Below are 14060 nucleotides of genomic sequence, written 5' to 3'. Positions count from 1 at the left end.
CACACACACACACACAAACACACACACACACACACACACACACACAGACACACACACACAAACACACACACACACACACACACAAACACACACACACACACACACACACACACACACACCCTACCAGCAGCGATCAACGAGGGGGCGGGGCCGGGGGGTCATTCAAGAAAGAGGGGGTCCACAAGAGAGAGGCCTAAAAGAAAACGCAGATTACCTGTACACAACAAGCAAAGAATAATTGGGAGTATAAACGATGCAGAAACCGCACCCTGACCTGCATCAATGGCGGAAGTCGGAGGAACTGGAACGGGACATGGAGTCATCCTCAAAGCAGTGCTCCGAAAAACAACCACGTGGCCACACGATGCTCACCTACCTCTTCAGGACCATCAGGAGGATTTCCTTCGGACCAGGAGACGATGAAAAGCCACAGTGGAGAGCGACGCGGCGTGCCCTCGCTCTCGCAGACACCGGAATTGGGCAGGAGATGAGTTTTCGACCCACTGATCCGCACCGCGTCTCTTTCTGTCTCATGCATGAACGTGATCAGCAGCGATCGCCTGTGTGCGGGATGTGCTCCTCTGTGGGAAGGCTCTGCGGCTCTGCACGCTAAAGGCCCATGGTTTTAGAGTCGTCCGATCTGCGAGAGGTGTTGACCATTTGAGGAAACAGTGCATTTGTGAAGCATACACATGGTAAGTCGCCACACAATAGGAGCCCTTAATCTACGTTAGTTATAAACTTGGTGCAAAACTGAGAGTTTATTCACAACCGAACGTGTTGTGGCCCCGAGCCACTGAATGTCTGGTCCCATCCTCCGGTTCATGCTTAGATATCTGCAGGAAACTCGCTGCTTTTATTTGCTTTGAAAAAGAGTCTTTTTTTGAAGTGGTCTGGCTACCTGACCAGGATGCTGCTGGACTCACTATCCCGTGCACATTGAACTCAGAGGACGACCTTGGAGCACGGCCAGAAAACACTGCAAGAATTAAATACCCCTTCTGGCAAGGGGATGCCTCGGATCATCCAGGAGGAGCTGTAGGACGTGACTTGGGGCCAAAGGAAGGACATCCGGGCGTTCTTGCTTATAGCTTGACGCTGATGAGGCCTGAGAAAGTGGACAGATGGATGGTACTGCTCTGATTCAATAGGCGCATTCCCATCAATCATAAGTGCTTTATTTTCCACTGCAATCTTCCCGCATCTGCTTTGCGAAAAGTGCACGCACGGGACCTGTGACGAACAGCCACCGAGCAGTGGTCCTCTGTCGCATCCAAACAAGGCCAAGACCCTAGAAAGATTCAATCAGAAACACTTCTTCAATTAGTGTTGACAGACAAACTCGACTCGGCATGTCATCTCTGACTCCTTCTACCCACTCTTCAGAAAGGGGAAATATTTATCTTGTCTTTTCCGCAACGCTGAGCGGCAGTTGACTTGTGTTGCTAAATTATGTATTTATTCAACACAAGTGGATGCATTCCTTTTTTTTTTTTTTGACCAGTCGGATCAAACCGCTGCCATTAAAATGTATGAGAGTGCAGGGTAGTACTTTGAGAAGATGAGAAATGACTGGATGAAGAGGCAGCAGACGGAAAGGTATGGAAAGAGAGGGAGGATGAGTGAGGGGGTGGAATGAAGAGAGGGATATTATTGAGCGGTTCCCAGTTGACAATCTCAATATATCTCTGCACAATCTTCAAAATGAAAAGTCTCACTTAGTAAATACTGAAATGCAATATTGGCTTTAAACTCCAGCTCCTGAAGTGTGTGCCGCTCACACACGAGTGGCTGCTACACGATTGCATGTTTCTTTTTGCATGCATGTATACCCCCAAGTACTGCAGCTGTATTATAGCAAAAACTGCTGACTGGCGCACCACTATTCACCCTCCATTTGAGCCCCTGACCTGCTCAAATAGTTCCATTGCAGCTAAATGTTCCACTATGTTCACTTGCTGTTGTGCAGCCACATAACGTTCCGAAAGCCTGCATCACATTCACTCAGCGGTCACTAATGCCTCACCTCGGAGGGGCAAGCTACAGAACACTAAACGGAAAATGGGAGAAAAGTTAGAAAGACGGTAACTTACCTCCCTGGTTACCTAGCAACCATTTATAATGCACGGCCAGATTTTTCTTGGCTGGGGCTTCCTCTTTTTAACGAATGCCCAATTGCACCGGGATGAACAGAAAATGTTTGAGTGTGTCTCAACAAACATTAAAAACCTGCAGCAACGAGTCTCTCATCCCTTCCCACTTGTTATCCCCACTTTGCCTGGCAGCTGCTGATGCTGACAATATTTAAATTCTGTCACCCCACTAAAACCCTTCATGCTGACTCATTTCATTTCTTAATATGATATGAAAAGTGGGGGGAATAAATAGTCATTGATGTATTCTTTTACTGTCACAAAGACAGAAACCAATACATTGTGTTTCTGTCTTCACGACGAGCAGAAATAAGCACAGAAATAAAAGGTCCGTCAGACATTGTCGCCTGCAACGTGAACAACGCGACCATGCTGCCGCACATTGTTGTGTGACTATAATCAAGGCCAAGTGTTGAAAATAGCAGCAGAATAAAAGAGATGGTGAAAAAAAACGGATCAGAACTTTTCAGTGTTTGATCATGAAAAAGACTTTGCTACAATAGGAAGCTGAATAAGGGATAAAAAGGCGTCGGAAGATAAGCTCACAATGAAACAACAAAAAGACACACGGACGGACACACACACACACACACACACACACACACACACACACACAGAGACGCACAGTCAGGGCTGCAGACACTTTTGCAGGTATGTTGCTGATTGAGGCTGATTGAGTGAGTGAGCGCGCCGGCAGGAGGCCAACGGTTTTAGGGAAATTAACAGAATGAGTGGCACATTGGCTGTCAAGCCTTTTCTGGGACGAGATGCTCTCTCTCTCTCTCTCTCTCACACAGTCACCTCTCGCAGGCATGCACACACACGCCTTTTTGAACTCTCAAAAAACTTAGACTTGAAGACTTGACTTTTTGAAATCACAAGACTGAGTAATAAGAATGAGGTCCCCACAACGTGAGCTATACAGTCAGACTCCAACACACACACACACACACACTGACAGGAGGGAGGAGATGGGGCGAGAGACGACAGATAAAAGCCTGGACGCATTTCCAATTGAACAATTGCTCAATTTTCATCAGACGTCTCATAATTGGACTTTGTTACTGTGTCAGAGAGATATGTGACGGATCGCTGGTGGGTTTGACTCAAAGTGCAAAATGAGCAGTTGATTTGCCAGTAATTATTGTGTGCGCATTATGGGAGCTCTTTTAAAAAGGTTCATTTGAATCTGTATTTGAAGACGCGTCACTCAGATTTGCGAGGGTGAGTGATGCTTGCCTCTGCTCTTTCTTTTGAATTTCGGTAAAAGTCACAACACACAAGTGTATCTTTCTCCTCCTGGTCCATTTCTTTCTCTCCTCCACGTCTCTTCAACCTTCACTTTCTCCCTTGACATGAGTCACTGTAAGATAAAGAGACCACCTCCTCCCAACAGTGGGAGTGGGCAGGGAGCTCTGGAGGACGTGTTTGGTGCTCGTGGAAGCTTTCTGGCATCCGCTCTGCTCTGGGCTCCAGAACGACAGCTAATTCTGTCACAGGAGGTATAAACAGTTCTGTTCTGCGTCCACACGCCGCAGACACAGATCCAGGACGTCGGCCGCTGTCGTCATCGTTGTGTAACACTTTGGATGCAAACAGACAGAGAGGAAAGAGGAAAGAGGGGAGTGTGGGATGTGTTGGTAGAACAGAGCACAGTGATACATGGCTGACGAATATTTGACAGGCTCCTCTGTTACGTGGAGAGCAAGAGAAATTAAGACACGTTTTGCTCAACTGTAGTACGAGGATCTTAAGGAAATCACGACAGTCTCCCATTAATTTCAGGAGAAAGGTAAAGCCAATGTGGTGATAACCACAATATTATACAAGCATGATGTGTTAGGGCTTCATGTCCAGTTTTTATAATATCTTGCACCTCTGGTTTAACCACATATGCGTCTCACTTTTAAACAAGTCAAACAATTATGGATTAAAGATGATGCCATTCAAACACTCGGTCCTCCTTTGGTCGACCCTCGTCGAAAATCAAGTGTAGCCAATGACCTTAATACACATAATAAATCCTCACAACAGGGATGGTACATTTAGGATTTTAATATACAGTTTTCAAGATAAAGTTCTTTGATAAACAAAGGGACAGTTTTTGGCTATATAAAAAGCTATTTAGAAACCAGTGACGAGACGTAGAGACAGCAGTGGCCGTGTGCTTACATGTTCAGGTGAAGAGGATACCCACAAAGTTCAGAATAAAGGTCTCACTGACTGGTTTACAAGAATCACTTCATCAATAGTTTGAACCACACAACTACACACCGAGCCATCTAGAATGAGCTATATCGCCGAGATATATGCAGAAAAAAGATAATTAGGTTGAGGAGGTCAGTTTACACACGAGTCCCATCAAAAAGAAAAAAACTAATCTCACACACACACACACACACACACACACACAGTGAGCTAAAGTCATTTAATGGGGAAAGTATTTTTTGTGTGTCCCTGGACACGATTGCACACAATACCCTGATAGTGATGGTAATAAAAAGAGTTGTCAAACAGGCTCCGGGGCATTGTGTCGCAGAAGTGCTGCGTTCCTGGCACGAGGAGCCGCGGGCAGCGCCAACAAGAGGACACATCCACCTGGATCTCTCGGCGCTCACAAACACGAGTTCATCAGAGATGGCTGCTGCCTCAAGCTAGGGCAGGAAAAAAATAAATCCTTTGTCCACAGTTTCTCTCTCTGCAGTGTATGTAGAGCACAACTAGACTGGACCGTAACTTTGACGGTCCACGGCCTTGTCGTAAATTTTCTTCTCGCTGTACTGATGGAGCTGAGAGCAAACTGACCTCCGCGCTGAGAGAGAGAGAGAGAGAGAGAGACATCCAGAGATAGTGTGCTACTACCACGACAGCACAAGAGACAGACACAGAGAAGGTGTTTGGCAGTGCAGAACCGGAAGTAAAAGACTCATCGCAATATACAGAATACCAATGAACATCACACCTGGGTCATCACAGAGCTCGCCACCGTATAATCCGAGCTATGAATAATTCAATGAATAGACTTCCTTAAGCAAGATTGACAAACAAAATGAAGGCTAAGAATCATTTTGTCCCTCAGACGTCGTCTTTATACGTCTGCTGTACACCTGGCGATACCACATCTTTGGGTTGCTACCTACATTGTGAAAAGTGACAGTGATTTGCACCTTGTTTTGACCCAGGTCTGATTAGTAGGATTAAGAAAACAGATTTACAGTACAATACACTTGTAAATTTATACACTGTAAAAGACACCTCATTGGTTCTCCTTAAAAACCCAAGTAATGAAACGGCAAAGGGTATTAAAGGTCAAGAATTCACACCGCTTGTGAGACCTGCACCCCCTCGTAGTAACTGGCACCAAGTTTTTCTAATTTCAGACATAAATAGACAAAGGCAGCCTCTTATGTCCAGCTGTCGATTGAGGATTTCCCTGGCCGCAGCTGGCTAAATAACGAAGGTTCCATTAGCAGTATCTGACTGAAGTTTGAATCTTTCTCTATGGCTCATTTGAAAATGAAATGCCTGTAAAAAGGTTTGAACTTGAGTCTTTGGTATGACGTATAAGTTCAGCTCGAGCCTGCTGCGCGCCACTCGCGACGCCACTTTGGAAACGAGGAACTTGACAGACCAGCTGTGCCTATCGTACTTGCTAAGCCAAGATTGGTTCGTTCGGAGAGAGGTTAAGCAAACAGGCCTACTGCGGTGTTTGCCTTTGATTTGATTTATAAAGTTGAGGTATCACTTTGATTTACAGTTCAGGAATCAAATGACAAAAAAAAACAAGCTATTACTATGAACATGGCAATGATCATTGGTACAAATCTATAATTCCACTTATATTTACAGTCCAGCAGTATTTACAGTGTTAGGCTACATTGGCACTTTTTTTGTAATAAGTTAATATTTTGGTTTAAGTTGGTTTAGTAAGTGAATGATATTTACTGTCCCTTTAACTATGTTGCACAACAGAACTAACTGCCTCTACTAATATTTCTGTAACAATGGGGAAAAAATGGGAATACAAGTTAATTATCGCATCTATTGAAGGATAACTCTAGAGTGTTAATTAAAGTTTTTCATTCATCAGTTATTAATTACTGTACTGTAAAGTAAAGTGCTACCACACCTGTAGCTGTCAAACAGCTGTCACGATAAGTAAAGGCAGCCGGGTGATCTTATTCATTTCTGTGGCTCAGTGAAACTCAACATTGATTTTTTTTTCTTCACCTCACTATTGTTGATGAAATCCAGAGTCGCAGATAACTAGTAATCTGTCTTCTTGACCAGAGACCTAGTCCGTAGCTCAATTACTTGTGATTCTAAGTCGAACCGATGGATTTGTTGTTTACAGCGCATTCATCATAGGAGCACCAAAGAAAGTGTACAGTATATTTACAGCCCAAAGTGTAAGGCGTAGTAACACGATACAACAGTGTAGTGCAGATATCCATTTCCAGTCCACTTGACGCTGAGTCCATCCCTTTCATTCATATTCTTCTGTGTTATGTTCCATCACTTTCCACTTTATTCATATGCTCCTCAGGTTCATCTGTAGTGGTTCCATTCGTCTCCATTCAACTCTAATGTGATTTCAATTAGTCCATTCCAAAGCATTTCATTCCACACGAGTCCCTGTTGTTGTTCTGAGACCAGCCCAGTTATGTTTGAGTCAACTGGACATTTTTCAATATACAGTGTAAGTGTTGAGTACATTTGGATTCTCCGGCGCAACGTCGTCTTTGTGTTTTCCTCGTCTTCGCAAACTGTCACTTCTGCCGAGGCGCCTCGTTCTAGTTTAATTATCAGAAGACTTGTTCCCGTGTGTGCGCCATTTTATGAACTGTTCATTTGCAGCTGATGTAGTCTGTAAAGTGAGTCCTGTACATCTGCAGGCAGTGTCCGCCGACTGGAGGCTGTGTTCCAATCACTGTACATGGTTCCTCTGATTAATTAGCTCAGTACCCTTCATTTCACCAGTGACACTTTTTCTTTTCAACTATGATTTGCAGTACAGCTTCCTGTACATGAATACTATTTACGGTGGCCAAAAACATGTATCATCGCAACCCATTTTATTAATTTTAGGAATTCATTGTGACAGATTCTGTGCAATTATCTGTACATTGTACAGCATAAATATTACTACCTTTACGTGCCACTGATACCATGACTTCTGCAGTTTTTTTCCTGCTCACTCTTTCTGCCTAAGGATTAGGTTCATTAAAAGAAACTAAGTTGATTCACCCTCTTGCGAGGAACCGGACATCGGGCGTGTTAAGAGACCGTCCTACAGTAACTGTCCAAAGACATTTAGGCATACAAGGTCGACAGAAGGGAGGTTTGTGTGGTTTCAGGCAGGATTGCTAAAAATATCACCCTGTTGTACGAGCACCCGGGGTCTGAGTGGAAAGAAGAGTTTCGCTTTTTGTTAGCTTTCCTGGGCAATAACGGTTAATCAGTTACTGTAAATGTCCAGTATTAGAGTAAGGGCTGAAAGCTGAGGACGTAGGACACTGGCTGAACGTGATGAGTCAGTGTCGAACTCCCTTCTGTGACCAGACTAGGTAAGGCAAATGTCTCCTTGCCAAGTCTGAGCACTACTAGCCGCAGGCAGATGGCAGGCTAGTGAAATCTCCAGCCCTGATGAGGAATGTCACCTCAGCAGTTGGAGCCAGCAGGTGTGTAGTTACTCAGCTCCCTGCGGATGGTGCTGAACGGCGACAGCTCCAGCTCGGTGGTGCACTCGTGTTCGTTATCGTCACTGCCCGTGGCCGAGGAGGGCACGTGGTTACAGCAGCAGCAACAGCAGCAGTCCAGGAAGGCCCTGCCCAGCGGGCGGCACAGCAGAAGCAGCAGCGCCGGCGTCACGGCAGCGCGACAGAAGAGCAGCAGCTGGGAGAGGAGGTGGAGGATCGACATGGTGTGCTCGGGAACACCGGCCGCCATGTAGGCGGACACGATGTTGCAGATGTTCTCAGGCACCACGCACGCACCGTAGACGATTGCCAGCGCCACAACGGTGCAGTTCATCTGGCTCTCCAGCCGGATCTGCTTCTTGTTGCTGCGCACGCTGGCCTGCTCGGCACGCCGGATCTTGCGTGCCGTCACCAACGAGCACCCGATGGTGAAGAGGGTGGGCAGGCAAAAGTAACAGCCGAAGCACCACCACAGCCGAGCGCCCTCGTAGGTCAGGCCCAGCACGTACAGCATGTCGGGGAGCGCGGTGGATATCCTGATGATACAGCGTTCGACGGGAGGCTCGTCCGGGATCCCTGTGTCCTCTGTGACCAGCTGTCGGATGAGCAGCTCCGGCAGGGCCAAGAGAAGGGCCCCGATCCAGATGACGGCGAGCTTGGCAGTGGTCGATGTGCAGTTCTCAATCATCTCATAGTACATTTGGACATTGGTGGCTGCACGGAAGCGGTCGATGCACAGAGCGCACAGGGTAAAGGTGGTCACACCCAAAGATGCCACCTGAAAAAAAGAACAAGTAGAAATCATTAATCAGCAGTGAGGGCCACTTGAATCAATCGAGCACTAGTGTCGGTGCCTTACGGAGGCCTTTTAGATACACTCACAAGAAGACGGTTTTAACACCTTCAAACATTATGCATGAGGCAGCTCAAGGCTGCAGGGGTGACGAGTCGAGACAAGGGTGAATCATGGAGCCTGAGCCAACAGTGGCCTTGTACTGGTGATAATCCACGAGCATTTCCACCGACAGAGGAGCAACAGCGATGTTACCCTTTTTCCAAGTTGTAGTAAAGGGTGTCAGGTCTTTAAAGGATAAAGGAAAAACAAGACACTGACCAAATTATCTCAGAGCAGAAAATGTCTAACATTATCTTGCATTATCCTCTTAAAGAGGCGCTGCCCGTTCCCCTGGCGTCACACGACAAACAAACCGTGTGACAGCGTCTGCTGGACTAACATTCATTTTGGTGGGCTACCTGCAGAATTTGCCTAGGCAGCTGTTTGTGTGTGTGTGTGTGTGTGTGTGTGTGTGTGCGTGCGCACTTCTGTCGTTACTTGAACCAGCTTCTTCCGATTTTGCCTCCAGCACCAAATCTGAAGAACTGACCCCCCACCTCATCCTTTCTCCTCCTCTCCCACCCTCTGCACCCTTTGTACACATCTTTGTACACATCTCCTTCCTTTCCTGCCTTCATTTCAAATTTAATTACTACAGCCAGCTTTCCAGATGGCCCCAGTGAGCTTCAGCTTTAGTGCTCTAAACACATACTTCCTGGACAGATATAGATGTACACACACTACAAGATGTCGTGTGTGTCTGGACACACACACACACACACACACACTGTAACCAGGCTAATGAAGGGCAACCAAACGGAACAGCGAGGGGGTAAGTGGGGTAGACAAGCCCCCCACAGACTCCACCAATGAACAATAATTGGGATCAGTGTGACTACGCTTTGGACCAGGGGGGTTTATTACCTGCTGTCACGCCACAATCTCGTAACTACTATTGTGAATTGTTTCATCATTTCGCCAAAGCAGAACAATCATTATTCATTAGCTATTTAAGTTGAGCATTTTTCCCCACAGTGCAACTTGGAATTGATTTAAGCTGAAGATGTTTATGTGAGTTGTTTATTCAAACTCTAGACACACGCAGTTTTCAAAATGATCTCTTGGCAGATGTTGTCACTGTACAGTTAGTTACCCATGCACGGCGAGCCAGGCACCAACGAATCTAATAAATACAGGAGACATTGCAGCAGTCTTGAACTGAGCTTATTTTCATCACACCGTCTTTGGGAGTTGTTAACTGGTATAAACCTCAGAAAAGTCCATCTGGCTCACGAAGATTTGCATTTGTGTTGATTGCAAAAAAAAGAAGGTTTATTTAAACTCAGTCTACATGTGGAATGGAAATATGTGTTCGATGTACTGAACCGAAATCTTATCAAATCAAATTCATATCAATCTGCCAGTGCTGAATAAGGAAGGGTTCCATTTTATATCTGGGACCAAGTTGGTAAAAAAACCACAAATGTGTTCATCGTTGTGGCAAACGAGTCCCTCATTGAGTTGTTTATTCACAGTATCTGTTTACTATATTTCCTCTCTCTAAAATGTTCCAGAATAATAAAAAAAAAAAACCGCAAATTGTGAAGTGGGAGAGGACTAACAACGGAGCGGGAACGAGTCGTTTCTTTTTAATGTCTACTGGTGGTGCTCTGGTGTGTTTAGTGTGATATGATCCATAACAAGACGAGTGTCTGTCAGTTGATGTTTCGGCACTGAAGTTTGAACAGGATTTCCACTGCCTGTCCTATAAACAACAAAATAAGCACACTTCATCCGAAACATAGAGTCACTCTGCTCACTTCAGTCTCCGGCTCATCTGTCAGTATGGATACCATTCACTGAAATTGCTGTCTGCTATTTATTTCTCCATCCCACACATTTTAAAATGCGGCATGTTAGTAGGAATATAGTTTTGTGGGGGGGGGGGGTTTCTATCACAGGACAATGAGGGTTTTTGACAGCTGCTGGATCAGACTCTTTATCTTGTCAAAAAAAAGTTAAAGGAGCATCACATCAGGCTCTACTAGTGACCCACTTCTTCCCCTACAGGCATGCACACCGAGCACACCTGTATTCCCCCATGTGGTGGCTGTATGCCAACACACACATGGATGCTTGCACATGGTGAATATTTCATGGCTGGAACAACAGGGCTGGGATTGGCTTTAAAGGCTGTCGTGGAGGACGAGGAAACCCAGCTTTGATCAGTGTGCAGGGGCGGAGAGCGGCGGCAGGACGAACACGCATAGCTTTGTACTGGAGGGGAGATGAGAGAGAGAGTGCAAGAGTCAGGCCTGGTGGGGTGATGAAGGTCACTATCACACTGCGTGTGTGTGTGTGTGTGTGTGCGTGTGTGTGTGTGGAAGGTGCTTATCCAAATGAGGGAATGAGAAATCAATGATCAATGATGGAAAAGGAAAGGAACTGTAATGTAAGAGTAGCTTTTTTCAGACATGAACTGCGGAGACGGCCGGCAGGTCGAACACATCAGTGAGTTAGAGATGGCCCAAAGTGACGGGCAGAGAAATAAGCCACGACTTGTTCAGAATTATTAACAATGTAAATGTGACATTTCTTCCAAACAGCAGCCTCGACCCTGCCATGTTCCTTTTACCAGCTGGCTAGATAACAGTCCTGCTAAACCTCAGAGCCGGAAAATTATCATTTAAATCTGACAACTTATTTAAAACAGTAATGTGACAATGCAAGAAAGCCAGTAAACCACAAACAAACTCTTGGTAATAAAGTGAATAAGTATATGTCATTATTGTCAAAATAGTCATTTTAATACATCATTTTGTGTAATATCTGTAAATTTCTATGGTGCTTTTATTACTAATATTCCCATTTGACCTGGTTAAGTTATCAAGTCAAATTTTACTCTCTCTCTATATATATATATCATTTAACCCAAAAACTGACAACGTTTAAAGTAGCGCAGTACAGTTTTTCCACTACATATCATCTATTTTCCTCTCAACCAAGAAGGAAAGGAAGTAAAAAACATGAAAAAAGCCTTTCATCCCTACCACCTGTTTCTCAGGCCCTGGCCGTCCGTCAGCGCAGCAGGTGAGAAAGACATTTTCCCCCGGTGCTGTTTTTAATAACGGTCCATTAACTTCCTGATTAAAGGTCCCGGTCGCGGGTGGCACAAAGGCCTGGCGTTATTAATTGGGTCTTAACAAGCACTGGTGGCGCTTGTGCAGCCACGCCGTGACGACAGCCACTGTCCGAGATAATGGGCGTTATCTGGTGATGAATGGGCCGACGTGGGGACACAACAACAACAGCACATCCACACATACAGTCTCACAGTAATGAGCCGGGGACACAGAGGGTTACTCCTGCTGCAGTGCTGTTTCTAGGCTGTGCGCGACCCAGTGCAGGCTCCAGCAGACCATTACTCTGACCAGAGGGACCCTGCCCCTGACAGCCACCATCCGTCTCACTGCTGCGTGTCTGGCAGAGAGGAGGAAGTGCTGTGGGTCAGCATGCACACCTATATATGAGCATGCATTTATGTCTGTGCGTGTCCACGCTTATGCAGCATCATAAAAAAGAACGCATTTTATCGTTGGTATGTGTACGAGTACGAGTGCGGATGGTGCTTGCATATGAGAGTGTGTGTGTGTGTGTGTGTGTGGGGGGGGGGGGGTGGCGTTGCAGCAGACAAACTGGGCCATCCTTGTGGGCGAAGTAAGATATTTCTCCGATGATGTTGGATCACAGAATTTTAAAAGAGCACAACTTTGTTACAGTGTCTTGTTTGCTTATCGTCTCGCTTGACAAAAACATTTTCTACACAAAGTCCACCTTCTGAAGCTAATGACCACCTCTAGAGACTTCTCTCAGTGGATGGTGCTCAGTTGTACAAGGGATGATTTAGTTGTTAACACTGAGTAAGTAAGTAAAGATTGTCAACTGTTTCCAAGGTCAAGACAACATCATTCTATTCTATTCTGAAAGAAAAGCCCAGGAACCTACAGAATCCACAAATAAGTAGGGCACAGACACAAGGGTATTTCTCAGGAGAGCCCACATTCACAATTTTTCTTCTCGCGCTTTTCTTTAATTAAATTAACAGCAACAATAAATTACAGTTTTCTCCTTTATTCTCTTCCTTTCCGACTGAGGCACTCACTTAATTCCAGACAATAAATTCCTTTTCCATTAAATTATATCCTGACCTGTGGCAGATTTCCCCTGGACAATGAAAAATTTATCCTGCCCTCAATGCACAGTGGCAGCGGGGAAGTCTTATTCCAGGTCATTGATTCCTGTCCAGAAATGTTATGTTGGTGGAAATACAAAATGCAATAGTTTTCATATTCTTTTCTCTTCTCTTGTATGAAGCCTGGCTACATGCCGGCTTGCTCTGTGTTGATCCATAAAAACTTCACCAACAAACCTAATTCATAATGACAATCGCCCAAAGCATATTTCATATTTACATGGATAATTATCAATTTGGTAAATTGCACCCAACAGCAGGCCTTATCGCCGCTGCATGTAGTTGTGAGGTCTCGTCTCATCGTACAAAACACTGTCCGCTCATTCATGGACCGAGAGAGAGCTGCCTGCATGGACTCACCGCCCCTGCATTATGTAGAGCCACTAATTATATATCCTGAATAATTTACATATCTTCAAATTAACTATCATTGGCATGGCTAATAGATGGGCACGAGAGCCAGTGTGTGTGTGTGGACTCAAGTTGTGCAACAGTGCATATACACTCAATTGTTTGTGGGTGTATATACGTGTGTGTGTGTGTGTGTGTGTGTCCCAATGCGTTCATACTGTATGTACGTGAGTGTGTGTCTTCCCCCTTAGGCTCACTTCTAATCACAGAGAGCTGATGCAGAGAAAGAGAGAGGGCGAGAGAGAGAAGAGCCGTGGGCAGTGATCGGTGGAGAGAAGGGCCATCCCACCCATCTGGAGGATCAGCACACCCTACTGCCTTTGTGCGTGTGTGTGTGTGTGTGTGTGTGTGTGAATCTGCTGGCGAGATAGCTAACTGAATAGATAGACGAACAGGCTATGTGTGTATATAACTGTACATAGTCAGAGATTGGACCTATTTTCAATGATTTGGTTTAGGACACTAGAAAGAAAACTGCAATTGTTTCACAACCATGCATGGAAACCAAATTTTGTAGTAAATTTAGTAACCTGAAAGTGTGCGTGCAGACTGTGTGTCAGTGTGTGTGAGTGTGTGTGTGTGCATGTGAGTAGTAAGAGTGAATGTGTGCCATTACCACCAAGTTCAACACATAACACAGGTCTTCCCCTGGTCCTCTGTGGCGCCATGAAGCCCTGTGCGTTTTCTCTCCTCCTCCTCCACCTCTCTCT

At 45.4% G+C, this 14060-nt stretch overlaps 2 protein-coding genes across 2 annotated transcripts in view; both read right to left on the bottom strand.

Moving 5' to 3' along the window:
* Positions 1-4192: 4192 nt before the first annotated feature.
* gpr37b (G protein-coupled receptor 37b) overlaps positions 4193-14060 on the bottom strand; it is a 15952-nt gene continuing 6084 nt past the window's right edge. Inside the window, exon 2 of the mRNA XM_035604682.2 lies at positions 4193-8630. Coding sequence (XP_035460575.1) covers positions 7815-8630 — 816 coding nt within the window. The 3' untranslated portion in view covers positions 4193-7814. The remainder of the gene's footprint in view (positions 8631-14060) is intronic.
* The window catches only part of grm8a (glutamate receptor, metabotropic 8a), a 350909-nt gene continuing 345407 nt past the window's right edge, over positions 8559-14060 (bottom strand). The window contains exon 16 of the mRNA XM_047336164.1: positions 8559-8630. The gene's annotated coding sequence lies outside the window, so the exon portion shown is untranslated. The remainder of the gene's footprint in view (positions 8631-14060) is intronic.

Source organism: Scophthalmus maximus, chromosome 12 (assembly GCF_022379125.1).
Source record: "Scophthalmus maximus strain ysfricsl-2021 chromosome 12, ASM2237912v1, whole genome shotgun sequence".
Lineage (NCBI taxonomy): Eukaryota > Metazoa > Chordata > Actinopteri > Pleuronectiformes > Scophthalmidae > Scophthalmus > Scophthalmus maximus.
Note: the sequence above shows the minus strand (reverse complement) of the source record. Positions and strands in the feature narration are given on the sequence as shown.